Genomic DNA, 25,901 nt, shown 5'->3' with positions numbered 1-25,901 from the left:
GTCACTAATTGAAGAGTGCACCTGAACATTTTCCTGTGGTAAGGGAAAGGAAGCTGGCCAAAACAAAAACAAAACAAGCAAAAAAAAAAAAAAAAAGGCAAAACAAAAAACACCACCACAGATTTTTTTCTTGTATAATCATTTGTGTATGTATCCATCATTGTATCCATATTGTTAACGCAGCCTCTGCATGTTGTGAAAAGACCATGTCCTACCTCTGTCCTGTTTTGATACTTGTGCAATGCGCTCAAGCCCCACGCAGAGTGATGTGTTCTCCTTGTTAATGGCTGTTTACATAATCTGCTGTATAGAGATGGAGATAGCAGCATGAGCAAGGAGTCGTATAACTAAATCAAAATCAGTGCTGGCAGCTCTGAGGTTACCTGTACAGCTCCAGAGGGCTGTGCTAAGCCCTTAGTGGTGGCTCGGATGCGCATGTCAGACAGCTGGGTGCTGGGTTAGGGCTCCTTTTTCCCAGTCAGACCCCCTGAAAAAATGTCCTGTCAAAAATGAACGTGGTCAAAATTTTCATAGGGTCTAGAATTTGTGTGTTTTGGCTCAGCTATGGTTCGCCTACTTTTTCAACCATTTCCACAGCACCCTCCGAAGTTCTTCATTTGACTGCTGCATTGAGAAGCGGAGGTTGCTGTGGATCCCCGTGGGAGAGCTCAGGCTCAGATAGCTCCCGGCTCAGCTGCCAATAAGGTGCAGAATCCCCCTGCTTTGGAAATGAGCAGCTGGAGACAGGATTTGGGTACAGTCTGCCTGTGGAAAGCACTTTGCAGCTCCCGAGGATAACAGACTGATTGTTTTATTTTTGTATGGGAATCCTTTTGCAAACCTGGAGAGAAATTCACGGTAACAGGATGACTGGAAAAAAAAATAAGATCTCTGGACCCGTAACTAGAAAAATCTTCTTTGCCTGTTCTCCTGTGTTGAGCACTGAAGCTGTAAGGTCTTGCAGGGGCTTGGCAGTGCCGCTGCTGTCTGGGTGAGGTAACTGCAGAAGGGCTATGGCCAGCTCGTGGCACCCTGCCTCTGGACGTCCTTTGGCACACGGGAATTGGAAAACATGGCTCCGAGAGCAGGGTGAAGGGATCTCCTGATGTCACCTGTAGGGTGAGCAAGGAGACATTTGTTCATCGTGTACCTCCTTACAGTTCTTTTCCCTGCCGTTGGAAAATCTTATCGACATTGCTTGCTTGGGGCCAGGCATTTCCATGAGAAACAACTTTCTGGTGAAGGACGTCTTTAATGCAGGGTGTCCCAAAGGCAATAAATATATATCAGTTACTTTAATTTTGTCTTTCTGTGGCTAGTTATCTTTCTGCCGAACAATGTCAAGGCTTTATCTATTTGTTTGTGCTTTTATCTGGTTTATCAGAGAGCTGCACTGTGGCTTCTTCTGGGCTTGCCATCTCGTCTTTTGGGAACATCCTCACTGCGGTATTATGAACCGCGTTGTTATATCCATGCGTGGCACTTTGTTAACCAGCTCATCTCTGTAGGTAAAAGTGCTGTGGTGATGCTAAACGCAGGAACAGGGAAACTGCTCAGAGGAGAGTTTTATTGAGGATACTTTTATAGTCCTGGCTTCAAGTTTAACGAGGCTGTGGCAGGAGAAGGTTTCAGATTCATCTATTAGAGTTCGGTGCCTCAACTTCATGCTTCTCCCATTCATGTTTTCTAACCCTTTTTGTATCTTCCCAAAGATACTGAGGTGCTCGTCACACACTAAAGGGCACGCTGCGGGTGTGAGCCGTGAGGTACGTGGTGCTGTGCAGGAGGGGTATGTCTTCAAGTATGCTGAAGACAAACATTATGGCCAGGTCTAAAATGAAGGCTGGTGTCTGAACCACTGCTGCTGGTGACCTTAGGGCTGCAAGAGGCGCAAGCCATCAGCATCGAGCATTACGCTGTGCTAAGCTGCATTCAGCTAAACCTAAAAGAGTTGCTTCTGGGGCTGATTCCGTGGTCAAAATGTGTTTCTTTAGCAAGAGTGTATTATGTCTTGGCTTCTCCAGATCAACGTAGCACTGCTGCGTTAATAAATCCTTAAAATAACGCGGAAACCTGGAAGACTTAAGGTATTACTTTGGCTCAGCTTATTCGTGTGTTTTTCAAGTTGGAATGGGAAATCCAGATAAACTGCTTTGGGTTTTGGGGCATTTAGTGAGTGTTGCAGTGCATTTCTGACTCTACGGGATTTATTTTTTTTTAAGAGGAACACTTTTTGCTTCTCTGAGCTACGCAAATATTTTTACAGACCTTACAAACTTTTAAAATGTTTGTTTTTACAGAATGTGAACTTCTGGCCCAGTACGAAATGGTAGGAGTTACCGAGCTTTTTTTTTTTTTCTTTTCTTTTTGTCAAGAGAAAGTCACGAAGAGCAATATAGCTGTGCCCCAGTAATTAATGCTGCCTTCCAGATATTTCACACAGCTGTTTCTCGTTAAGCCTGCGGTGAAAGCTGTGCGCTCGGGCACATGGCAAAGTCCATTCCCCCGCTCCCTGCCCCGAGCACTTCTCCACCTTCTGGCTCCCCGGCAGGCCGGGAGCTGCGCTGACGGCTCCTGAAGCTGTTCCCAAATCTGATCTGGGCCTAGTGGCACAGGGGGAGCTGTGTGTTGGATTTGGCATTCTGGGGTGAAACAAAACGTTTCAACCACCTTTTTATCACTGCAGTTTCGGTGTTCCCTGGAAGTGCTATTAGTGTTATTGGTATTTTGTTTTTTCTTGCATAAAATGGCAGCAGGCACGCAACTCCGAAGAGACCATTTCATCTTCTTTACAGTGCAGCGTTTGTGTTCATGTGGCTTCAGTTTTTTATAAAAAAAAAAAAACAATGGGCTTACTAGAAACTCCTATGTCTGCCTGTACCTACAGAAAGATCAGATGGAATAATGACAAAGCTTGACAAAGGGGTTGCAGCAGTTACCCAGAAGGATTCATTTTCTGGTATTCTTCCTGTTGGGATTGCTCCCGTCCTGTCTTTTGGAGGAGCAGAAATTAAACAAGAAGTCTTCTACTTGGATTGCATAAAATGTCTCACCCCAGTCTAAAAAGTCAAATCAGCAGCAGCCTCCCTCTGACTCTCCAGGGCTGCTTCCACTCCAAAACCTACCATTGTTTCAAACATTTATTCTGCTAGCTGGAGAGGTGAGGCTGTGTAACAGTGCATCTTCACGCAGGAGAACCAGTAACCCTCCCTGACAGCAGGTGGGCGAATGAAGCTCATATACCCACCCTGCCCACCCGAATTGCCCCGCTGAGCCACAAAAACCACCTTGTCGTGCAGAGCAGGCCCGCAGGGGCTGCAGGCTCTCGGCAGCGAGCCCGGGCTGATGCAAGGCTGTGGCTGAGTGCTTCCGAGGGGACGGAGCATCGCTGTCATTTCCTCCCTCTGGGCTTTTATCGTGGTCAGATCTCTGCATTGCATCTTCAAATCTAATTCCTTTTATATTATTAGCATTAACGCTAATTCCAAAAATAATTTCTGGGATGAAAACGGAGGAATGAATAAGTTGCAATCCCGGCGGTTTGGAAACGCCGCCAGCCTCCCTGCAGCTGAGTCACATCCTTCGCTCTGACACCTGACGGGGCCGCAGCCAGCACCCGCTTGCAACACCCTGCTGCTGCTTTCGTTAGCTGTGGCACTTCTTTGGCAGCACTGCCCTTTCTCTTTTCCTGCCCCGGGAAGGTGAGAAGCTGTTCCTCAGCTATTCCTTGTTTCGGCTGCCTGTGTTGCAGTGAGCTTGCTTCCTGCTATGGGAGTACTGCTGATCCTAAAAATGCCTGTTTGGTGTGTGTGGATGAAAGCACAGCTTTGTGCAAAGGAATTGTGTTTATCTGGGAGGGCTTCTAGGTGTTAGGAGGATTTGGGGCTCCAGTATGGGCTGGAATTAGTGGCTGTCCAGAACAGAGGGAAAGCTGGGGAGTTTGGGAAACCCAGTTGTGCTCTACTGTTACTGAAATATTTGTTTTTTAGGAGAAAGCAGGTTGAATCGTGCTGCTTGTACAAGCTATCTCGATGGACCGGAGCTGCGGGGAACAGGCTTGTTTTTCCTTTGAGGGCAGGGGGATAAAGGGGTGGACCACTTGTAAAGCTGCAAGCACTCAGAGTGCCTGCTGCAGTTGCTGTGTGCACCTCTTCCCCTTTTCAGGAGATGTTTTAAGTAATCAAAGTTAGGTTTTTCAGTGGAAGATGTTCTGAAATGGTTGGAATAGAGCAGTACCTCCTGCGAGGTTTAGGACAACGTGCCCATGGCTTCCTTTCCCTCCGCTCATTCCCCAGCAAAATGGAAGCTCTGGCACAGCCGTTCGACTGCTTTTGAGCCTCAAATACCTGAGGCATGTAGAAGATGCTTGGTGTTTTTTTTCTGGGGTATTCAGTGTAGTTTCTTGTATTCTCAGGCCTGTGTAGCTGATGGTTGGAAAACCTGGACTTGGAGCTCCGTGGTCACAGACACATGTCAGAGCAAGGCAGAAATGCAATCAGTGTGCATGCAACTTCTGGCTGGCGTTCAGCTCTGCTGGCCACTGGCAGGCTTGGTGTGCCTGGTGTGCAGTGATGGGAGCAGTCAGGGAAGAAAAAGGAAGGAAGAAAGCTTATCATCACAGCTTGAAACAGGCTGCAGGCAAGGGGAAAGTCTGTCTGTGTTAATCTCAACTACCGGATTTGCCTCATGACTAGAAAAATCAGAGCAAATTTTGTTCTGATTCATAGGCACTAGCTGAAAGCTATGTGGTATCATCCTACAGATTCTCAAGAAATGGCTGGTCAGAGTTTTTTTTTAAATAACTGATTTAAATGCATCCACTTTTCATGTTCCTAATTGGTGTAACACCAACTATTGTGTCTTTGCTGTCCTCATTTACATCTGCAGTTCTTTCCAAACCACCCGCTGGATGTTGTAGTGTAACCTAATGGACACTTTTCTAAGCCTTAATCACAGCACATACAGACTCGTGCCTGTGAGCACTGACAGTCCAGCCATACAGACGTCCATGCAGCATCCCATCTCTGTTCCTGTTCTATAAACACTGAGAAATAAATCCTTATGAAAAATAACGTGAAAAGTTCCCATCTATAAGCAGTTAATGGTGCCATAAGAGGTCCTTTAAAGAATTTTGTGGGGGTTTTCTTAATTGCTTTTCTATCAAATGCATTATAGGAGAATAACTTACTGTTGCCAACTTGACAATAGCTACTTACTTTGTAATAGGCTTTTTTTTTTTTCCTGAGAAAATGGGATCAGAAAGCTAGATGTAGATGGTTTGCTACCCTTGCTGCAGGATAGCATGCTACCTCGGGCTTGCTCTGGTTTTAGACTTGAAGTAATAAGCTTCACTGTCAAGTGCTGAAATAACACCATGGACATGAAAATTTACTTTGTCTTTTTTTTTGTTCACAGTCAAATTGCAACTTCAAGCAGAAGAAAGAGGAGTGGTGTCGATCAAAGGTGTAAGTGCAAATCGCTTTCTGGCTATGAAGGAGGATGGCAGATTGCTGGCACTGGTAAGCAGCAGTGGTTAATGTATCTCTGTATCCGCATGGTGAGGTCCTCCGCTCTGTGCTGAGTAACCTCTCCTGCAGCAGGACTTGCTCAGCTACTGTGTGTGTGTCATATCAGGAGGATTTAGCTCTGCAAAACTCGTCAATTAATTGAACTATGACCGAGAAAGAGATGACTGTTTCTGCCCTCACCTACAAGCAGTGGAGCATGCTGCAGGGTTTAACTGGAATGGCACTGAGAGAGAAGAACCATAGTGACCACCTGAGGAAGGAAAGGAAATGATGAGAACAAACAAAGAATAAAGTCTCTTCCTTTGCTTCCTCCAAAGTAATTTTTTTCTCTTCCACTTAACTTTCACGTAAAGTGATGGTAGGGACTTTTGAAGTAAAGCCAATTTTTAAAACACATTGACTTTTGGTAGTAATCTATATAAATTGTTTTCTCATTTTCCTTTTTTTGTGGAGAATCAAGTTTTTTTGATCGTATACCTCCAAACTAGAGAATTGGCAAGAAAAAACATTTTTTGCAAATTATAAGTTAGTTAAAACTAGTCCAAAAAGACTAATTTTCATATCATATTAATTTTTAACTGTGTTTTAAAGCCAGTATTTGGCAGAATCTGAATGACAATAAGGTCTCCTTGGGCTGGATTTTGAATTGTACTTTAAGAGCTGCAGTTACAGTCATTGTGCTTATGAGACACAGATGCTGTAAATCTCTTGTTCATAGCTTTGAATATAAACAAACTTTAAATGCTTGTGTCCAGTGAAATATCACTCTGGAGCATCCCACTAGAATTGTAGTTTTAAATTAACCCCGATGCTTTTGCATCTGGAAGATGGCCACGTTTGTGTTCTGAGAGTCCCAGCTGACAATACAACAAACAGGTGGTAATGATAAAGCCAATTACTAACTCCAGCTACAAAAATTACCTCTCAGCTCAGGCACTCCCCAAGTGAAGTAAGTCCAAAGGCAAACAAAACATCTGAACAGCTTTGTGTGCGCTGGAGCCCTGGTGAGCTGCATGTAGTGCACTGTCTCCTGCTTCTGGAGGCAGATTGTGTTTATGCCTGGGAATACAGTTAAATAACCTGTTTCAAGTTACAGTGCTATTTACTTGGACATTGTGTGACAGCTCAGTTGAAGAAAATGTGAGTAGTGCTCCACAGAGCTATTCTTGAATGAAGGATAATTGGGAATTTCCTGTGGCACTGGTGTGCTGGCGTTTGGCTTCCTGTTCAAATCGCCCTCCTTAGCCCAAGCAGCAGTGAATGGTCAAAATAGACATGTAGCATCATTTGCAAAATTACCAACAGCCACGTGTGTTTATATTTGGATGTGCAGCCTCCTGCTGCATAGTGGTTCTTGGTTGTGCTGGTTGTGTAGAACATGCTTCTGTTGCAGCTTTATGCCGTGTTTTTTCTGCACACCTTGTGTAAGGTGACGGAGAGTCATGTCGGAGGCTTTCAGAGCCTTTCACTTGGAATTACTCTCTCAAAGTCTTGTAAAGTTACCACATTCTGCTTCTCATTTGAAATTATTTTTTTCTTCTTTTCATTTGTTTGTTTTTGGAAATGGATCTGACTTGAGCCATATTTGCTGCAAACATTGCTTCCTGCAGCTCTTTGTTTTTGCTGTTTGTAGATGAAAACTCTCTACTCTAGGAAGATTTTGTTCTTCATCCAGCCTGTGTTTCACATCTACTGAATACTTCTGCAATTTCATGATTATTCTCTGAAGCACAGACAGTGTTTTCCATGAGGAATTCTGTAATATGCCTTCCAACATTTTGTGGCCAATTGTGTCTCTACTGTTTTCTGCCTGTAAACACGTTCATGGAACTGTTAATAATTGCCAGGATTTCTTTTTCAGTTTGAGGAGTGGTGTTTCAGTGAGAGCTTTGTAAGAGCGTATTCTGGAAATCTTTGTGGTGAGGTGATCTCACCAGTGTACATGAGTTTGTATCTGCAGAAATCTTTGGTTACTTCTTTTAAAACAGTATTGAACTTTCAGTTCTAAACACCTATTTAGTTCTCCATTCCAGGAGTCATTCAAGTACTGTTCTGTGCTTTTCCATCTGTAATTTTCTTTAGTGTACTTTTAGATTAAGAGAACATTTGAGAGGTACATTTGTGGAATGAAGAGTCCTAAACATTATGAAACCTTCACAAACTGCTGTGATGAAACCGCTGGTCATTTCCTCATTTATTTTTTTTAATTTTTTTCTCATCTGGTAACATTTTTAATCATCAGTACATTAACCTAAGCCGATGTTTCTTCCTCGTTCAATTTTGTGTTCACATACACTGACATGTTGCAGAGACCTTGCACAATGAACAGGACACCGATCTTTGAGGGCCTGTTATTTTGGGATGCTGTGATTAAGAATCTCTGGCATTGCAGCTGCACGCTGACTTGAACATCAGATAAAACGGATCATTTCTTGTCCCAGATACATTTGGCACCTGGATAATTGCAAGCTCTCTTATCTGTATTTGCGTGTTGCTTTGTTGTGGAAGCCAGCTTTCTGCTACGTGAAACAAACTTTTTAATGCCCAGCAATCAATTCTAATTTGGCGTGGGCCTGCTGTTCTTCTGTAAACACTTCTTAATGTCTGTCTTGTTTCTTCTTTTTATTACTTTCTGGTGTCAGGGATCAATTTGTGTAGTATCCTTGTTTTATAAACATACTGACATCTTCATAAGTACTTGAAAAATGATTATTTGGGCTTGTTTTTCTTCTAGTTGGATGGCTTTGTAATTACTTTGTCGCGATGTGTCTTCATGGTTTGTTCCTAGTTTGGTTTTGCACGGTGGTTTATTGCACAGACAGCATATCACTTCTTGCATGGTGGGCCGTGTTCTTGTCTTGAGAGCTTGATGTGGCTTTTAATTAAGCTGGTTTGTGCTGTTTGCTAACAGATTCAGTTTGTTAACGAGATTTTTAATGGAAAAAATGCACCATTTGTCTTCTGGTATGGCTACTGTATCTCATTTTGACTTGGTAGTTTCATTAAATTATTCCAATTGAAATATTTTCACTTTCCGGAATCAAACATTTTTGATTATTTCATTTTATGAAGAAACTTCTTCCTTTCATGGGAAATGGAGAATGGTGATTTTGACTGACTTGTGCATTTCACAAGTAGCTTGTTGTTAACTATGCAACCTGTCCAGTCCATCCGTGGTGTCTGTGTGGCTGAGCTGTGACCAGGCAGGCTTTGTCAGACTGAGGGACTCAAAGGGAAGTATTTCTCTTTTGATGCTAGAATGTGGCACAGGAATATTGTGAAAAAAGTGCTCATTTCCTGACCTTTTTATAGTTTTAAAGGGTCAATCTGATCACAGTGTTTCTAGGGCCACAATCCATTGGCTCTGGTAGTTCCAGGCTACCACAGCCTCCCTCTGGTTTCAGTTTAGAGAAGGAACAAGTGTGAGGAAATTTAATTCCTTATTAGCATCCAAACCACCACAACCGGTTAATGCCTGTAGTGTTTGATGCCGAGGCAGACGTAGTTTGTGCTGAAAACGAACCTGTGTGAAGGAGGGAGGGGGAATCCTGCTGCAGGAAGCGGCCTCCCCTTTGGGCGGCCACCATGGCGGCTGAGGCAGGGCGAGGAGCGCTGCTGCCGGGGAGCACTCCTGCGCCCGGGGCTGTGTTATGTGCTCCCTCGGCCTTCTTTTGGCTGGGGGCCTTGCTTGGCAGTAGACAAAATATTTACTGGCGGAAGGGGAGGCCCCGCAGTCCTCGCTGGGAGCGCTGCTGCGTGCGGCAGCCCCAGTATTTTCCGTCTGCCTGCCCCTGCCATAAAGGGCCGTACAGTTTGGGTGTTTCATGACGAGCTGTGAAACCTTGCTTTGCTGGGCTGGCATGCATTAAATATGTAAACGTGGGTATCCAGCTGCTTGCCAGTGGCCGTGTTTAACAAACAGGGTGGCTGGCATCCCCGTCCCACTGGGCAGCGGGCTGCCTGCTGCCCTGTCACCTCTGCTGAGTGCTCAGGGACCCGTGGCTCGTGAAGCACGAACCTTCATTTGTCTCCTAAATGCTGTCAAAACATTTACGGTGGCAACGTACTACAGCAAGGCACTTGTGTCACATATGCTTTGTGGAAAAACTAGGACTTCATTGGCCAGAGCGAACCACATGGCACCTTGCAAACTATCTTTATGAACCCTAGAAAATACATTTTTCTTTCTCTTTCTTCTTTTTCTCTTTCACCCTTTATGCTTCTAACATCTGTAAACTGCCTGAATGTGTGTTTGGGGAGTTGAATCTATTTTACTTTTTAAACCTGAGAAATTTTAAGGAGGTGAAATAAGCACGATGCATTTCTTTGAATTCTGGGTGTTTACTTGGAGGACCTGGTGCGCAGGGGTGTGTGTGTGTGCAAATTTGCCTTTCGTCTGCACTTGGAGTCTGCAAGTGTCTGCTTAAATTCACTGTGGTTTCCTTGCTAGTGGCAGCTGAAGCTGGGTATGACAGGGTATTTATAGGGACTCAGTCTTGGTGCTTCTGATTATTTATAGGGATTCTGGTCTCGGTGCTTCCAGAAGCACCCCTGGGTTCATGGGGCAAAAACAAGGTGCTCCCCGGCTGTGGCCCTTCTCTTTGCCTCAAGTTCCAGTTCGGGCAGCTGTACTGAGCCTGCCTGAGCACTGCTCAAAGTTTTGTTTCATTCTTAACTGCTTCTTTTTCTTACCCAGTTTCTTAGTCCTCTTAAGGCTGCTATAATCCATTTCAGACTTGGATCATTGTGGCTTGAGATGATTAATGCATCTGTTCTCACATTGGTGGAGTGAAAGGCATTAAAATATAATTTATCTTGAGAAAGATTATTTAAAGTAGCAGTCATATAATAATTATTCAATTTCTGCTACTTTAAATGTTAAAATAGTGATGTATAGACATGAGAAATTATATATATATTTCTTGTAAGTTTTTTTTCTTAGAGATCAAAATTCATATCTGAAAATGGTAGCAAGAGCTGTATTTTTTTATCGCCAAGACTTACATTTGAAGGCACGTGTTGGGAGACAGATCACTTTATTATGGACTGCATTTGAATGACTTAATTGCTCGTAGCAACAGAAACTTGGCACACGTAAGGAGTTAACTCCTGCATGTGTTCATGCATTCTCAGTGAAGCCTGGTTCTTCCCAGCTCACTTTTCAGTTCTGGTGGGATGCTTGATTTATTCTTGAATATAAACAGAAGATTGTAGCAAAAAGCAACCTGCTCGTTTTGGGAACTTCCTCACGTTTCCTATTTTCTCTCCAGGTTTTTATATGCTCTCATTTTTGCAGCTAGCTTTCCTCCTTCTCCAACCCTCCCAGAATCTTTTTCGAGGCAAATGAGTACGACTGACTTGATGGGCTGACAGATGGTTTATATGAAAAGATCATCCTCCCTCCCTCCCCCAATAAGTTACTGCAGTGTTGGGCTCCAGCAACCTTTTTATTTGAGAAAATTTTCTTGCTTAAAGTGTAGGTTCGGCAGGGAAATTTGACACTGCTTTCACTGTTAGAGCAATGTCACCCATTGATGAGGTTTTGCTGTTGTCAGTATGCTATGGGATAACTGCAGTTAAACACTGATTAAACTTCCCTGTTTTATCTTGACTGGGAACAGCCAGAAGTACTAGCCATAGCTAAACCATTACGTTTTAAGTCCCCTGGGCTGTTTTAACTATCCAAGAACACTTGTGAGTATTATCTTGCAATAGATAATACTTCTCTTAAATGATCTCACTGATACGAATGGGATCATTGATTAAGACTCTCTCCAGTATGTTCACTGTTAGGGAGCAGTGGTTTCTGCTGCGTGCAGAGATGTGCAGGTATCTCACACTGTATTTGTTAACAGGCTTGCTTTTTGAGTGGTTACGTGCAGTTGAGGGTATTCTATCAGATGGTGACCAACTGCAGAGTGGAAGAGAAGGCAAAACGTAGCAATTCCCTGTAGCAGCCTCGCAACCTCTAACCAATTTCAGTTTTGGGGCCTTCTGAGCCAGGAATGGTTTCTATGTATTTAGTGTAAGCCTCAGTGAATTCCTTTTCCATCAACTTGTTCAAAAGTCACTTGAATCCTTGTAAGCTGGGAGAAACCATAACATCATAGAGTAAGGAGCCCCACAGTGTCAACGGATAGGGCTCTTCATTTAACTGACCAAATTTTGAGACAGGAACAAAGAATTACACAATGTAAACAAACTAGAATCTGCTTTGTCTTTATTAAAGACAACAAATGAATCATAGTTTATAAACTCTTTTTGTAGGTGTTTTAAATAGTATTTTTAACAATTACTGTATCTCAATTTAGACATCAAACAATACAAATTTCTTAAAATCGGACACATTGTGAAGTTATTGTCTGGATACGTTAGTCCCATGAATCAGACCAACTGATTTGTTGCAATGAAATATCAATAATCTGTTTCTTTTTCCCTTATAGAAATGCGCAACAGAAGAATGTTTCTTTTTTGAGCGCTTGGAATCTAATAACTATAACACTTACCGATCACGGAAGTACTCAGATTGGTATGTGGCACTGAAAAGAACTGGACAGTACAAGCCTGGACCAAAAACCGGACCTGGACAGAAAGCTATCCTTTTTCTTCCAATGTCTGCTAAAAGCTGATTTCCATGGCAGATTCTGAACGTACGCCACACTACATTTTGAGGTAGAGTTTCCTGCTCCTCTCCAAGCTAGCAAAAATAGAAGCAATTATTTGCTGATACTAGCTGCTTTTGCAGAAAGGTTAAAACATGAATGTTTCGTACTGTCTTTATACTGCTCTTTAAACCTATTGTGCCAGTGTGTGTGGAGGTAATGTTACTTGGAAAATATATTTTCAGGATCAATAACACTTCTGTTTTCTGCTAGAGATTTATATAGAGCTATTTTATTTACCTTACATTCACTTTACAGAGTAAAGGGAAACTAATTTGATGCACGTGTGCAGAAATATTTACCTTTTAAAATAACTTATGTCTTTATAGCTTATTAGAGAATAAATATCGATTTTTTCATCCTAAAATCAAATGGTCCATGAATAATTTTAATATGGTCTAAATAACTCTTAAAATAAACATTCTAAATTATTAATATAACGAAATGTGAAATCTGTTGCTATCATGTCATGTTTCTGTAGGACTCGGGCAGCTCCCTGTGGTATAGTTTGTAGAACCGGCCTGTGTAAACAGCTGGAAACTCTCTCATGGTTATGTCAATCTTATCGAATCCCTCCCGGTATCCGTAAAGCAACAGCTTAGCCACGTTGCTGGTGATGGGTGTGGCGTGCTTTGTCCTGGCAAGCTCATCGAGGTCCATCCACTCGCACCTCAGGCACTCCTGCTGGCAGAAGTTGATGTTGAAGGAGGAGGGCTCCAGGCGGCAGATGATGTACATGTCCGACTTCCCAAAGGCTCCGGGGTGCTGGTGTTGCTGTCTTATGCTTAAGATGGACTTGAACTCTGACTTGATGCCAGTCTCTTCGAAAACCTCTCGAACTGCTGTGTCTCCTAGGTGAAGAGAGCATTTCTTACAATGCACACACTAATAGCTTAGCACTCTTTAAACCTTTTGATCACAGAATGTTTCTAACTTAAAGCAGCCTCCATTTTGCTTCATAAGCTTTTCAAATGTAAGGCCTGTTTGCTTCAACACAAGGACAAGCTAATTTTGTGTCCCTGAACAAAACTAATTGCATCGTGCCTTTCTTGTGTATATCCTACAAAATGATGAAAGAAAACTTTACATAATATTGTACAGGGTATGGTTTTGGAACCCATGGTCACTGGCTCCACTGATCTCTTACCCCAGGGCAGCACTGCAGCACCTTGTCAGTCCTCTCAGCCTAGCCCCGTTCCTCTCCTCACTTCTGTCCGCTTGCAGGCTCAGACCCTTTGCAGCTGAGCACCCACCTGTGTGTCAGATCACTCCATCAGCTCACATAGTGCTGTTCCACATTGCCACAGGGTGGAACGACATGGGGAAAAATACTGTTTGTAGAAGGTTAGCATCAAGTCCTTTTCAAAATGTATCTTGGTCTACTGACATTTCAAATATGCCATAATGCCTGTACAGCATGTACCATGTGTCTGCAGAAAATACGGTGCGTGTGTGTACATCTCGTGTACACCAACCAAAGTGATGAAAATGTTAACATTTCTCATTACAAGACTCGGCATAACTTCAGAGCTTTTAAGGGTCTGTGCACTGCAATTAAAGCCAAAAATTACCCAGCTATCCAGTACTCTTCAAAGGAGAAGTTCTACTCTTGAATAGTAACTTAAATTGAAGAGCCCAAAAATAAGATCAGTTATACTCCAGTTATTTCCCGAAAATTCTGCAGTTTCACTGTAGTTGTCAAATCCTACTTGCCTGGTGTAGCTACTGGTAGGTAAAATTAACTGGATTATTTTTTTCATCTAAGTAAACTCACAGTTTTGTTGTTATGTGAGTGATAACTGCATATACAGCAGTTTTTGAAAATGACTTATTCACATCCAGTGGCTGGAAATACACATAGAAACAAAATGATTCCTCCAACACAGGCCAAACAACTGACCCTGCACGTACTTCTGCACTAGCTCAACTCTGTCTTGCAATGGAACAATCTGTATGAAGTTAACAGCAAGTACACAGGGGTCTTTGTAGCATTCGAGACCCAGTAACACATGGTGTCTGCATTTATGTGACTTCTACAGTATTAACTAAAAGGCATATGGGAGAAGATACGAATGTACTTGGGGACTGTGTTTTATGTTGCCCAGAGCGGCCCCCTCAGTCCTTTGGTGTAAAACAGCAGTTGCAAAGCAATCCCCCTGTGGCAGGTGGGTGGTTTTATTATTAGGCAAAGGGCTGTTTTAAGTATAAAGGGTCAAAGGAGGTAGGGATTTCATTTAAGCTTTGAGCTTTTCTTTTAGACAAAGTGCCTTTTGCTGTTTCCTTTTTATTTAAATGTATATATTTAAATACTTAATGACAGTTAAACTAGAAGAAACACTAGGGCTGGAATTTCAGAAATAGGCAAATGCAAAAATCTGTGCTCTTTGCTTCATCCGCATTATGAAGCGATTTAGATGACTTGTGCAAACCAGTTTGTGCTTGTTAGAGTAGGCAGCCATGTATTTTTTTGCTTTATATAACCACAGGGTTTTTCAAGCATTGTAACTGTACTTTGAAACTTAGGCCCTTGAGTGGGTGCAAGTTTATAAGATTTGATGTAAGTGATGGAAAAAGGACAATTATGCTGTTGTATTTTATGCTTCACTAACTTATCTCTTTTTGTAATTGTGAAATGTGATGCAGAGAATGATACCATTTATTATGATACTGTTAAACAGTGGCAGGAGGGGAGCTGTAAGAGCTTTGTTGCTCCCAAGTCTTTCTTACTACCTACATCCAGGCTCCATTCATAATCTCACCTGTTTCTTGAGGGATGGCCACTGGAACATGCAGTGACAGTGCTCCCCTGGTGAAACTGTTGCCCATGCTAGTTATTCTCTTCCTGCAGTACAATTCCTCTGCTATCTCCTGGCCTAGCTCCTTTCTCTGTCTCTCAAGGTGACACAGCTAGGCAACAAGTGTGGTGTTTGGGATTCTTTGAAACACGAAGCCATTCCACTGCTTTGCGTGTGTTTGCTTTGTTGGGCAAAGAATTCTGATTTCTGCCACTGTGCTTTACAAAAAGATGTAGTTGAAATGTGACTCAGAAGTTATGAAAACAACAACTCGGCCCTATCACATCAGCCAGAAACTTTTTCGATGTGTTGAAGTAATGAACAATTGTATTCCAGTTAGAGGTTTACTGCTAAGACAGCATGGAGAGATTTCTAAGGTATGGACCAGATTGAGGAGACAGGGTCTCAATACCCAGTTTGTAGAGCTGCTGCATTACTCTGGGCAATGTTTTTGAGCCATGGTTTATTTATTGGAAGAATATTTTCACATCTGAATACTGATGTGGGGCTAAATTAATGTGAGCAAATGCAACTTTTGGCAACAAGACCAACCTAGTAACTGCAGTGTAACTGCAGAGTTAACCAGTCTGCCGATCTTAATTTAAAGGGGTGTGATCCAAGGAGAAAGCACAATTTTATTTTTTCATATGCCTTTTGAACCTAACTGCAGCTGCTGTATTCAGCATCACCTGTGCTACGCAAGGTAGAAATGACAGCTTTTCTCAAATCAGCCCCGTTTTTAATAGAGAAGTGCCTTCTGCCTCCGGTTGGAAGGAGGTGCCCCCAGGAGTCAGGACCTGTACTGATGCTGGTCCTGGGCCAAAGAGCTCTTGGTCTAAACAAATAAATGGATGAGGGTGGAACTAAGCAAGTGTATTTATTGCTGTTTTGCACATAAAAATTGAACGTTGGAAATTTTTGCTCAGTATATCAATGAGCTCACTGCCCTGGATTGCAGTGTGAGCTGAGAGCTTGCTATTTCGGTTTTATTTTTTGGTTATATACAGATTATCTTAATCCTCTGTGCTTCTGGCTCTTACTACAACATACTCCACAAGCCTACAAAACAAAAGTTGGCTTCAAGCCCTCCTTTAAGAGAACTAATGGAAAAGTGTAAATGTTACAAAGCTGCTCTACCCTGAAGTCGATGCTACGCCATAACTTTAGGATCCCATCACTGCACCTATCAGCCATAATTACAAAGAAGGGAGGATGGGGGTCGCTGTATTTCAGTGCTGTTAACGTCTTTGTGACTCTGTTGATGTCTGACCTGTTATCCTAGGACTTACCGATGTCTTCACCTGGATTAGCCAGACCTCCTGGAAATTTCCATGCATTTACAGTCTGTATTGGAGGAAAAAAATGTTATTGTAGTATGCAGCCTATTTTGTTCTTCTCTAATATGAAGGAGATGATTAACACTCAAGTTTTTTGGTGAAGTTGCAGTATTATAGTTACCCTTACAAACATCAGTAAGGCTTTAGGTAGGAACTACTTTGTTCTTGCTAATGTGATGATCAGAGACACCGACGGTCTGTATGAAATATTGGAACAAAACATCTACTGATTGAAAACAAACTGTCTAACAATCATTAGACAACGTTGCTGCTAGATAACTAGATAGAGTAGTTGAATATTTAAAAAAGCTGCTATAGACTATATAATCTTGTATTTAATCACTGATGTATCCCACTTCCATGGTTTTAGCTTTTAAAAAAAGTGTATATATTTAATCCTACAAAAAGGTATTATGATTGTAGTACTGTTCTATACTGCACTGGCTTTAAGATGACTTTGTGTGTCTGTAATAACCATTTTGTATAACTTGTCATTTGTTTTTATGGAACAAAACCTGAAGCCTTGTGTGTGATTTGTGTATAGAAGCATTTATGGAATTGCAATAAAGTTCAGTAATTAAAACAGAATATGACTTGATGCTGTAATTAATACTGGACAAGAAGTCCCAGTTCCTACACCTCCTGCAAAACCTCACAGATTTGTAGATTTTACCTTGACATCTACATACTATTTTTTATTCCTTTCAATATTAACCGTGTTTGTAGCAAGAAGTTAAACTTCAACTAGAAAGTAATGCAGAAAAAAAGTACGCTATAAAAAAGTAGCTTGAACAAGCAGCAAAGAGGGGGAAGCTGCAAGCCTTCCAGTGCTTTGAAACCCCACTGATTACATTGGAATTTTTTTTTTCTGGGCACTCTTAAAGAGCTTGGATAGGAGTTTAGAGTAATTTGTTAAAAATAGGGCAGATGGAAAATACATATATTTGCTGGCTTTCAGACATGCTTTCAGTTCCTGGAAATCTTGCTGTGTATGCAGTGGAATTGTCCTTTCAAGATAAAACCCAACTAACTCTCGAAGTTCAACTAGCTCGCATTATAAAGCTGTGTATAAACTTAAAACTTCTGAAGCTTTCAGAATGTAATTTCTGTTAAGAGTCACCATTTCAGGGAAATTGGTCATGGGGGGATAGGGAGGATGGGACTGGCCCGCACTGAGATGTGTTTGCTCACTGCACAAGAAACGTATGGGTATTCGTACACCTCGGTTTTTATACTTAATTCTGTCCAGTCAATAAAAAAGAGCAGTAAGGAGGGCAGTCAGAAACACCCACTTTTCTCCTTTCAACTTGGTCACCCACTGTGCTGAGTACCAGGTGTGCTCTAGGAAGGTAAGCTGAAATAGGCTGAGATGGTTCACCTGGAACACACCCATCCCTGCCTTCAGACCGAACTGGAGGGAGGAGTGATGCCATGCTTGGCCCTGCTATGTTTTGGGGCCAGAGGCAAAGGAAGCAATTTCTGGTGAGTGTGGACTTGGACCTAGAACCTGAACAGGACATCGGATGTCTTGCTGTAAAACTGGATGGAGATACTGGCTCTTAAATGGCTGTGGGTGAGCTTTAACAAAAACTCTGTGTTAGGAAGTTGAACCCGAATGTCTGTGTTACCTCATGGGCTTAGGAAGCTGCTATTTCCTTCTAAATCTGCAGAATGTGCAATGTCCATTTTGATTCTTTGAGACCTCTTTAGTTAAGGTATTTACTGAATGCAGTTTTTTGCTTTTATGCACACAAATTATAGCAAAAAACAAATGCAGTATTTCTGAAAGCCATTGTGTGCTGTTCTCTTCAGAGAGACTCTCCAGAACTAGAACAGTTTTTGAAGCCTGTATCTTGCAAACTACATTTATGCTTAAATTGCTAATTATTGATTGAAAGCTTGAAGGTCCTGCTATATACAAGTCATTGAAATTTTACTTTACAGTAAGTAAAAACGCGAAAGTGGTAGTTTATAGGGAACAAGTGCTTCTCTTCCTCTGAACTCTTGTGTTACAAATTGAGCGATTGGACAGGCCTTTTCCTCAAAGTTCATCAACTGTGTTGTAGTTACTGAGGAACTGAAGCGTTGGTTAATTTGGTTTCTAAGAAAAATATCTCAGTAGTTATTTCAGGAAAGGCTGAAAAACCACCCAGTGAGATTCTGGTTTAGATACAACCCTATGAAATGAAAACAATTCAACCCAGTATACTTCAATTAGCATTTATCAGTGTTGTTTCCACATTGTAATAGCATTTAACCTCGTTGTACTAGAGACAATTCGTTTGTGAACATTCCTTCATTTACTTAAAGGACAGTGCAAACTAGCTGACGGAGCCAGTGAGCTTTGTGCACTTGCTGTGCCACCTTGATAGGGGCTGGAAGGTGTCAGCCGTGATGGATGCTTGCTCACCTCAAGCCACATCACAGAACCCACCGCCACCACGCTAATGCTCGCTGGTTTGGCATCCTCTGGAGTGAGGTCAAGCACTTCAGTTTGTGTAAAATGAATGAGCTTTACACCTGCCTTACAAAGGTGGTTTCCAGGTCATGGCCAACCGTGGTATTGCTTATTTAAAGCCACAGATATGCCTGGAATTTTAGAAACCAAAGAAAACCAGAATCTCACCAAATGTGCTTCAAGCCACGGGGGTTTTCCAAAGGTTTGCATGGATCCAAATGCAGGATCAGGGACTCTTGGGTCGGTTACAGCAGAAACAAGAAAACTTGAAGCAGAAAGGATATTGGGTGATGAAGCCAAGAAACGCACTGTGTTTCTTGGGCTCTGTTCTAACATATGTGGTATGGAAGAAGGGGAGCAGAGCCGAGCTGTCTTTCTTGGCAGAATGAGCTTGGACACATACAAAGGCAGTGATTTGATGCATCCTCACAGTATTCTGGGGAACTGCAAACCAAACTCTCATCATCTTCATCAATGAAATTGTTTTGAGGAACTAGGTGTTCTTCTGTATAGATTTGCTAGTGCTTTAGAACACTGAACAGTTTCATTTCCTCTAGGACAATGTGAGTAACGTGTTAATGCATGTCGCACAATGTTCTTCTGCTCTTTCTTTCTCTTAAGGAATTATTGCTCAAAACCAACTTTTCCAGAAAAAAGGTTTTTGTGTCCCTTGCAACAGTAATCCGCAACATGCAATTTCCTTGTTAACCAGAATGACAGCATTTTGAATCACAACTTTGTCACCAAACACTTTCTTTTTCCTCTGAATGGTCTCTTCTCCTCCCTTTAAATGTGCTGTGATTGTGGAGTGGAGTGGAAGGGAGGAACTTCATGTAAGGGAACTGTTTTATTCTGGGCTCTGCTTCCAAATGAAAGCTTGTGTTGAAGCTGCACCTGCATGGCCCAGTTAGCTGTCTGAAATCCACTTGACAAACTGAAGTCATTTTTGAGAAATATTTAAAAATACGCACATGGAGGAAGAGATCTGTGCTGATCAAGAAACCATATGCTGAAGTAATTTTTGTAGTATGTTTGCTTTTAAAAAACTAAGATCATTGAAACATCTCTTCTAAAACAATTTTTGAAGTCTATCATTTATTTGTGTGGGTTTTTTTGAATTTGAAATGCAAATTCAGCTATCTGTTGATGGATGTGTTACAAAAGACTGCTTCAAAGAAGTAACTTTTAACTATCACAAATATGGTCTGGAATGAAAATAAAAAAGACCTTCATTTTATATTGCAGAGCAGGCTTTTCTAAACGAACTTCTCTGTTTTATAATCCTATAGCAAACTTACCTTATTTCTGTCTTGTACAACCAACACCCTTCCAGTGTTTTCATCTAAAACAGCACCTATTAAACAGAGAAAACACTGAATAAGATTAAAGTGCTAGACGATTATGTTCAACCCTAAAATCTGTAATTTAACATGCGTTGATAAAGCTTGACAAACCCCTAACAATACTCAGATTAAAGTTAGCAAGATTTGTCTGGATGATCCATGGAAGGCAGTTGGTCAGTGGAAAACTGACTGATACACAATAAATACAAAAAAAAAAAAAGACTAAATATCCTGTATAAAAATTCAAAGTTAGCAGTAGCAAGATAAATACTCCTCGCATTTAAGTTCAGTCCTACTGCATATGTTAATATTATCAGGACTAAAGAATGCGAGAATCAAGACATCTCCAAATAATCTCGCAAAGCTGCTTTCTTCAGCAGAGCTGTGCCTATAATCTTGCAAAACCAGAACATTTTCCAGTGGCTTTGGCCAAATAGACATGATAGGCAAGAACGTTTCTCCTGTGGAATTCATCACAAAACCCCTGCCTACTGCAATGAAGACTTGGCTGTTTTCTGGTGAATAACAAATGTTATTACTTGACTCAGTGGGCTGTGTTGATAATGAGAAGGTTCAGATAGTTGACTACCTATGAATTCATTGTGCACTGCCCATCCGACAGCTGATGACAGAAAGTGCACAGTGAGTAAGCCTGTTAATTAAAAACCATTGCTCCCAAGTAGAAAAATGCTTTCACTTGACTTAAAAAACTCTACATACCAGCGTGTATGACTGAGAAATTCAGCTTTTCACTTTGACCTCACGCTCGGCCCAAGAATTTCTCCTACCGAATATGATTTTCCGCCTTTTTAAAACCCAAGTGCTCCTATGTCTAATCATCATGTCACTCTCATTAGTCATACTTGAAAAATGCCTTCCCTTTAAAACAGGCATTTTGTCAGATTTTACAGTTGTGCGCTGTGGCGAGCAGAATGAGCAGGGTGGCAGCTGTCCACAACAGCCAGGCATGCGTTTCAAATTAGTAGGTAACGATAAAAAAATGCTTCTATCATTTCACAGCAAAAGGAAGAGCGTATGGATAGGTCTGATGATGTACACATTTAAAATGCTAGGGAGAAGTATTTCCACAGAAGGGAATTATTAAGAAATGAGTGTCCAGCTCAAAAAATCCTGGTTTTTCAATAACAAATGGCAGGCTTATGTGTAGGAGGAATATTTAAAAGATGAAATACCAGTCTTCCTTCAAGATACGCCAGAGGACGTGCTTTAAGAGGGTAGTCACTTATCTGCCTCCCCATTTGTTACTTTTTGATTTAATTCCTCCTGTAAATATTTAGCAATGCCCAGGGTTAAGTACTGTACTGATTACAAGAGGGGAGAAAGGAAAGCAGGGGCAGCTTTGATGCATGTTGTGAGTACAGGGATCATTTTCTAGAAAAGCCATTTTTCAGCCTGATGGTTTGCTGAGAGCAGGGAGGGCTGCTGAAATCACAAAGCTGCCGTTTGAGTCAAACAGAAAGCACCTTCTCTCTCCCCCTCGTTCCCTAGAAATTGATGTCCATGAATATAACTTTTGGCTGTGAAGTTCCCTGAGATCTCCAAGAACTCTGCTAGATGCTGCTTAAATTCAGAGCGAGAAGAGAAGCCACTAATGGGATTTGCTCTCTGCTCTCATCTGCCCAAGTCTAGCTCAGGAGTCCCCAGCTGAAGCTTGCTGGGCCACACGTGTTTCCCATCAGTGATATCACACTTTGGCTGTGGAATCTGACCCGTGACTTTAAAAGCTTTCATTCTTGCTACAAACGTGGTACCTAGAGCTTTAAATCATCCCTCTCCGGGCTGGCCTTCTGGAAAGGTTTGCGCCTGTAGCCTAGCCCAGCACTCGCTATTACAACACCGCTTTGTTTTGACTGTTTGCTCTTTGGAAATAGGTAAGATTCATATTTAAAAAAAAAAAAAAAAATCCCTTAGATGACTCCAGACAGTAATGGTGGGGGAAAAACATCTTCACTCTAGCTTTTTATTTACGATCGGTGTGAAAAGATGTTCCTAACTGAAGAGCGCTTGGCAGACATGGCACATAGCAGCTTGCAGTATAAACATCACCAGGCAGGAATGGGCATTGCTCTGGAAAACAGCTTCAGGCCTTCTTTTTAATCACTTGTGGTTCCTTGGACAGCTGTAACCCCATCTTCCCCCAGTCTGACATTTGTGCAGCTTGTTTTACCCTTTTCCTTAAGTAACAGGGCTGGCCAAGGCTCACTGATGGCCATGACCCTTCCCTCACCTCAACGCCAAGGACTTCCTTTCAACAGCTAGATTAAGGTAGGTAACAAGGAAAGTAATACCCATGTTGTAAGGCTTTCACTGCACAGGAGGGAAAAGGGAATAACTTTTAACTTTTCTTCCTCTCATTTTACTCTTCTTCCTCACCGTGCCACTGTTAAGGAGCATATTTACAAATGTGTCACGAAGTTGGGAAGTGCTTTTCAAAAACATCTTAATCATTTCACCCATCGGGAGCTTTTCTGTACCTTCACACATTTGGAGAACCCCGCCACCTACGAATGGCTGCAGTAACTCAGCTGGCAGACAGATCACATATTCCACTATTTCTAAACAATAATGGCCAAACCCTATGAGTAACATTTGCTACTCTCTCTTCTTGGCGACTCTGATCTCGTCTGGCAAAATAAGACCTGACCTTGCTTATTCACACCTTTGTCATCCCTTGGCTGGGTGACGACGGAAAGGCAGCAGCCCTGGATGTGCAGTGCTCACCATGCGGGGAAACTCCAGACAGTACAAAAACAGCTGCTGGTCTACTTGGCAGCGCGGGCTGGCTACCTGTCGTCTGGCTTCCTGCAGACCTCACTGCAAACCTCCCTCAAGGAGGAAACCTCCCTTTCTGTTTGCAGCATGCTCAAGGGACTGAGTACTGTACTCAACTGACTGGCCACAGCTAAGAGGTGAAGACTCATTGGTAAACTTTTTCCTCTTGATCGCAGAAACTTTCTTAAACATGGAGATTTCTGCACAAGAAATAAAAACATCGAGGCTCTGGCACATACACACAGTGTAAAGTGTGAACATATTTAAATAATTAAATATTTAAATAAAATGAGTTACAAATAGAATGAAACACTTATGCTACCCAGGCTCTGTCTCCTGAGGTAGGAAGATAATGGAATAAATACGTGCCAGACGGTATCCACGCTACCTGGTGTATCCCTGCTACATGCTCCATACCCACTGATAGTGCACGAAACAGGAAAATAACAAGTATTGTGGTCATTATTTCATGCACGGATATCTGTTTACATGACCGAATGCCTGAATGCCTTCCTGAAGTCTTCACCTCTTGGTAAAAAAATAAAATAAAATAAAACTGTACAGATTTGAAAATCAGTAGCACAGTATATAAGCTATCTGTTGTGTAATAGTTAAATCTGTGCAAAAGATATGAACTCCATATACCTCCATTTATTAAACTCTTTTCTCAAAGAGTTTTATCCTGTTTGCACAGACTGCAATCAAAGTGTTTATCTCAAAAGTACAACAGCAAATGGTGTTTTGAAAGTGCATTTTTTTTTTGGAAAGAGTATTCAGTTATGATTTTTCTTACAGTACGCCCTTCCTGATAACCATCACTTGGGCCACAACACTTGTGCTAAGATTTTCTTTCAGCACTTTCAGCTGTACACAACCTACCTCAGGAAAATCCCCTTTCAGTTATTCATACTTCCTCAAATATGCAAGAAATATAAAGACTAATGGGGTGATTTTTTCTAGGGAACTGCATTATCTTACTCGAGTTTACTGCCACATATTTTAAGGGTGAGATTTTCATACCTCAGGAAAACATGCTCTAACATGTCCATTGAAACAAGCCAAGCCCGCTGTCAGCATCTACGCTGCCCTCTGCCGGTTTTGTACTGCACAATAGTTGTGTGATTGAAGGCATTTTCTGACAGCTTGCTTTCCCCTGACCCGCTGCTGCAAAGAATAACCCAGCTCTTAGAGTCCCGTCGAGCTAGATTTTTCAAAGGGCTGCTTACAGGGCTTAAAACCACTCAGGGAAGAATTAGTGTCCCACATGGTCTGTGTAGCCAAGGCCAAACAAGCCAAGCTTGTAGAGGGCAAGATTTGCTGTGCCTCTGCTGCACCCACTGAACGCTACACAGCCTGTGCCAGGATGGCAGGGCTCAAACCAGCCTCCAGATTACAGGAGTGATGGGGCTGGTAGCTGTATCTGTGCAAGACTGCTGAGAGAGACAGCAAAAACATGCAAATCTGGTGAGGCCGAGTTCAAGCTGACTCTAGTTTTGGCTCAGTATTGTATTGTGCTGTATAAAAAATGGGAAACTGTCTTATCTTGTTCCTTGGGAGTTTCCTTCATTTTTAGAGCTGCTCCTTTCCAACTCTGCTTGTGGGAGGTCTCAATGGGTAAGAGTATGGTGTCCAGATGTTTGTGAAACCTACTTGTCACATAAATAAGGGTTATTTCAGAGCCTCTTTCGGACTGTTGCAAGTTTTGCTAACACTTGGGCTACCTCCTGGGTGATTCCTGTTGGTTCAAGTTTGCCCTCTTCACAGGCCTTTGGCAGATGCGTGTATTAAGCACCCAGTTATGGGCAGAGCCCGCCTGGTGCTGGCAGGACGCCCCATGGGACTCACCTGCGACTCCCAGCTGGTGGGTGGCGTACCCGGGCAGCCTGCTGGGCCCCTCGCCCAGCCACCGCGTTAGGGTGGCCGAGCCCGACTCGGCGTGGTGGAAGGCGAAGCCTTGCGAGGCGGCCACCGCCGCCAGCCCGCTCTGGAGGATGGGGACGTGCAGCCAGACGGCGACCCGGCCTTCCTCCTGCCACTGGGCGACCGAGGCTGAAAGAGACGCGGGGCTGCCATCAGGCGTGAGGATTTTGGGGAGCGGGCAGCCCAGCCGCGTGCTTTCTGCCTTTCTGCCACAAAATGGGTTCCCATGTGGCTGGCTGCACTCGGACCCAAGGGGTGCGACAGAGATGTTAGCACCAACAGCAGGCAAGGGAGCGCGGCCAGCTCGGCCCTTTATGTGGTGTTCACACACAGCGAGCCGCCTCGCTGCCCTCACAGCAGCCAAACAGCCCCGCGGCCATGCCCTGAACCCCCCGTCCCCCCGAGGGCTGCGCTCTCCCCGGGTCCCCTCCACTTGCCCCGCAGCCAGCGCCCGAAGGCTGCCCGCTCCCGGCGGCGGGGCCAGGGCTGGGGCTGGGACCGGGGCAGCTGTGGCAGCTCCACGCTCACCCCCCCGTACTTATCGGGCCGTCCCCGCAGCCCTGCCCAGCCGCCCACCGCCGCCCTCCGGCCCCGAGCCCCGCGCAGCGCCCGCATCAGCCCCGCGCCCGGCCCCGCCATGGCGCAGCGGGAAGCGGCCGCCCCCGGGGCGGTGCCGGCCTCTGGCTCCGGAAGGGCTGGGCTCCGGGCCGGCATGGCCGCTGCCTCCCGCCGCAGGAGCAAGGGGCGGCCGGCCCCGGGTGGCGATAATGGGGAGGGAGGCGGCGGAGCCCCGCGGGCAGGGCCGCTGGTGCTCGGCGTGGCCGGGGCGGTGGAGGCAGGTAGGGGGGGGGAGCCGGGGGCTGGCGCCCCGAGGAGCCGCCATGCGGGCAGCCACGCCGGGGCGGGCGTGGGCAGGCTGGTTGGTGCTTAAAAATGGAGAAAATAAAAAAAAAAAAAAAAAAAAAGAAAGCGGGGGGAAGGCGCCGAGCCGTGGCGTGGGGGTGCGGGCGTGGGGGTGCGGGAGGGTGCGGAGCGGTGCAGTGCGGTGACTTCTCCGGGGACTTG

At 43.4% G+C, this 25,901-nt stretch overlaps 3 protein-coding genes across 8 annotated transcripts in view; 2 read left to right on the top strand and 1 right to left on the bottom strand.

The window, feature by feature from the left end:
- The window catches only part of FGF2 (fibroblast growth factor 2), a 30,788-nt gene extending 13,878 nt beyond the window's left edge, over window positions 1–16,910 (top strand). For 2 of the 3 annotated variants that reach the window (XM_072037477.1, XM_038178615.2), the window contains exons 2-3: window positions 5,416–5,519; window positions 11,972–16,910. In XM_072037477.1, the coding sequence (XP_071893578.1) occupies window positions 5,416–5,519; window positions 11,972–12,157 (290 nt within the window). In that variant the 3' untranslated portion in view covers window positions 12,158–16,910. The remainder of the gene's footprint in view (window positions 1–5,415; window positions 5,520–11,971) is intronic. The other variant, XM_027456828.3, reaches the window with a different exon arrangement.
- On the bottom strand, window positions 11,732–25,494 carry NUDT6 (nudix hydrolase 6). Its single transcript, XM_072037476.1, has 5 exons — window positions 25,274–25,494; window positions 24,762–24,965; window positions 20,079–20,134; window positions 16,275–16,329; window positions 11,732–13,041 (listed from the first exon to the last, which is right to left on the bottom strand). Exons 1-5 carry the CDS (start codon window positions 25,473–25,475, stop codon window positions 12,653–12,655), a joined length of 906 nt encoding a protein of 301 aa, XP_071893577.1. The 5' UTR covers window positions 25,476–25,494; the 3' UTR covers window positions 11,732–12,652.
- Window positions 25,459–25,901, top strand: part of AFG2A (AFG2 AAA ATPase homolog A) — a 189,157-nt gene continuing 188,714 nt past the window's right edge. For 3 of the 4 annotated variants that reach the window (XR_003497102.3, XM_027456823.3, XM_027456825.3), the window contains exon 1: window positions 25,459–25,675. Coding sequence is in view for 2 of the 4 variants with exons in the window: in XM_027456823.3 (XP_027312624.3) it covers window positions 25,474–25,675 (202 nt within the window). In the remaining 2 variants the exon portion in view is untranslated. The remainder of the gene's footprint in view (window positions 25,676–25,901) is intronic. The other variant, XM_027456824.3, reaches the window with a different exon arrangement.

Source organism: Anas platyrhynchos, chromosome 4 (assembly GCF_047663525.1).
Source record: "Anas platyrhynchos isolate ZD024472 breed Pekin duck chromosome 4, IASCAAS_PekinDuck_T2T, whole genome shotgun sequence".
In the NCBI taxonomy this organism is placed as follows: Eukaryota; Metazoa; Chordata; class Aves; order Anseriformes; family Anatidae; genus Anas; species Anas platyrhynchos.
This window is presented reverse-complemented; position numbering and strand designations above follow the sequence as displayed.

Bases quoted from the DNA above. Each gene is read 5' to 3' on its own strand.
- NUDT6 (XM_072037476.1), bottom strand. From the start codon at position 25,475: ATGGCGGGGCCGGGCGCGGGGCTGATGCGGGCGCTGCGCGGGGCTCGG. The intron at 24,966-25,273 runs GCAAGTGGAGGG...CGTCTCTTTCAG, and splicing joins CTTCGGGCGCTGGCTGCGGG to CCTCGGTCGCCCAGTGGCAG. The intron at 13,042-16,274 runs GTAAGTCCTAGG...CTCTTCACCTAG, and splicing joins TAATCCAGGTGAAGACATCG to GAGACACAGCAGTTCGAGAG.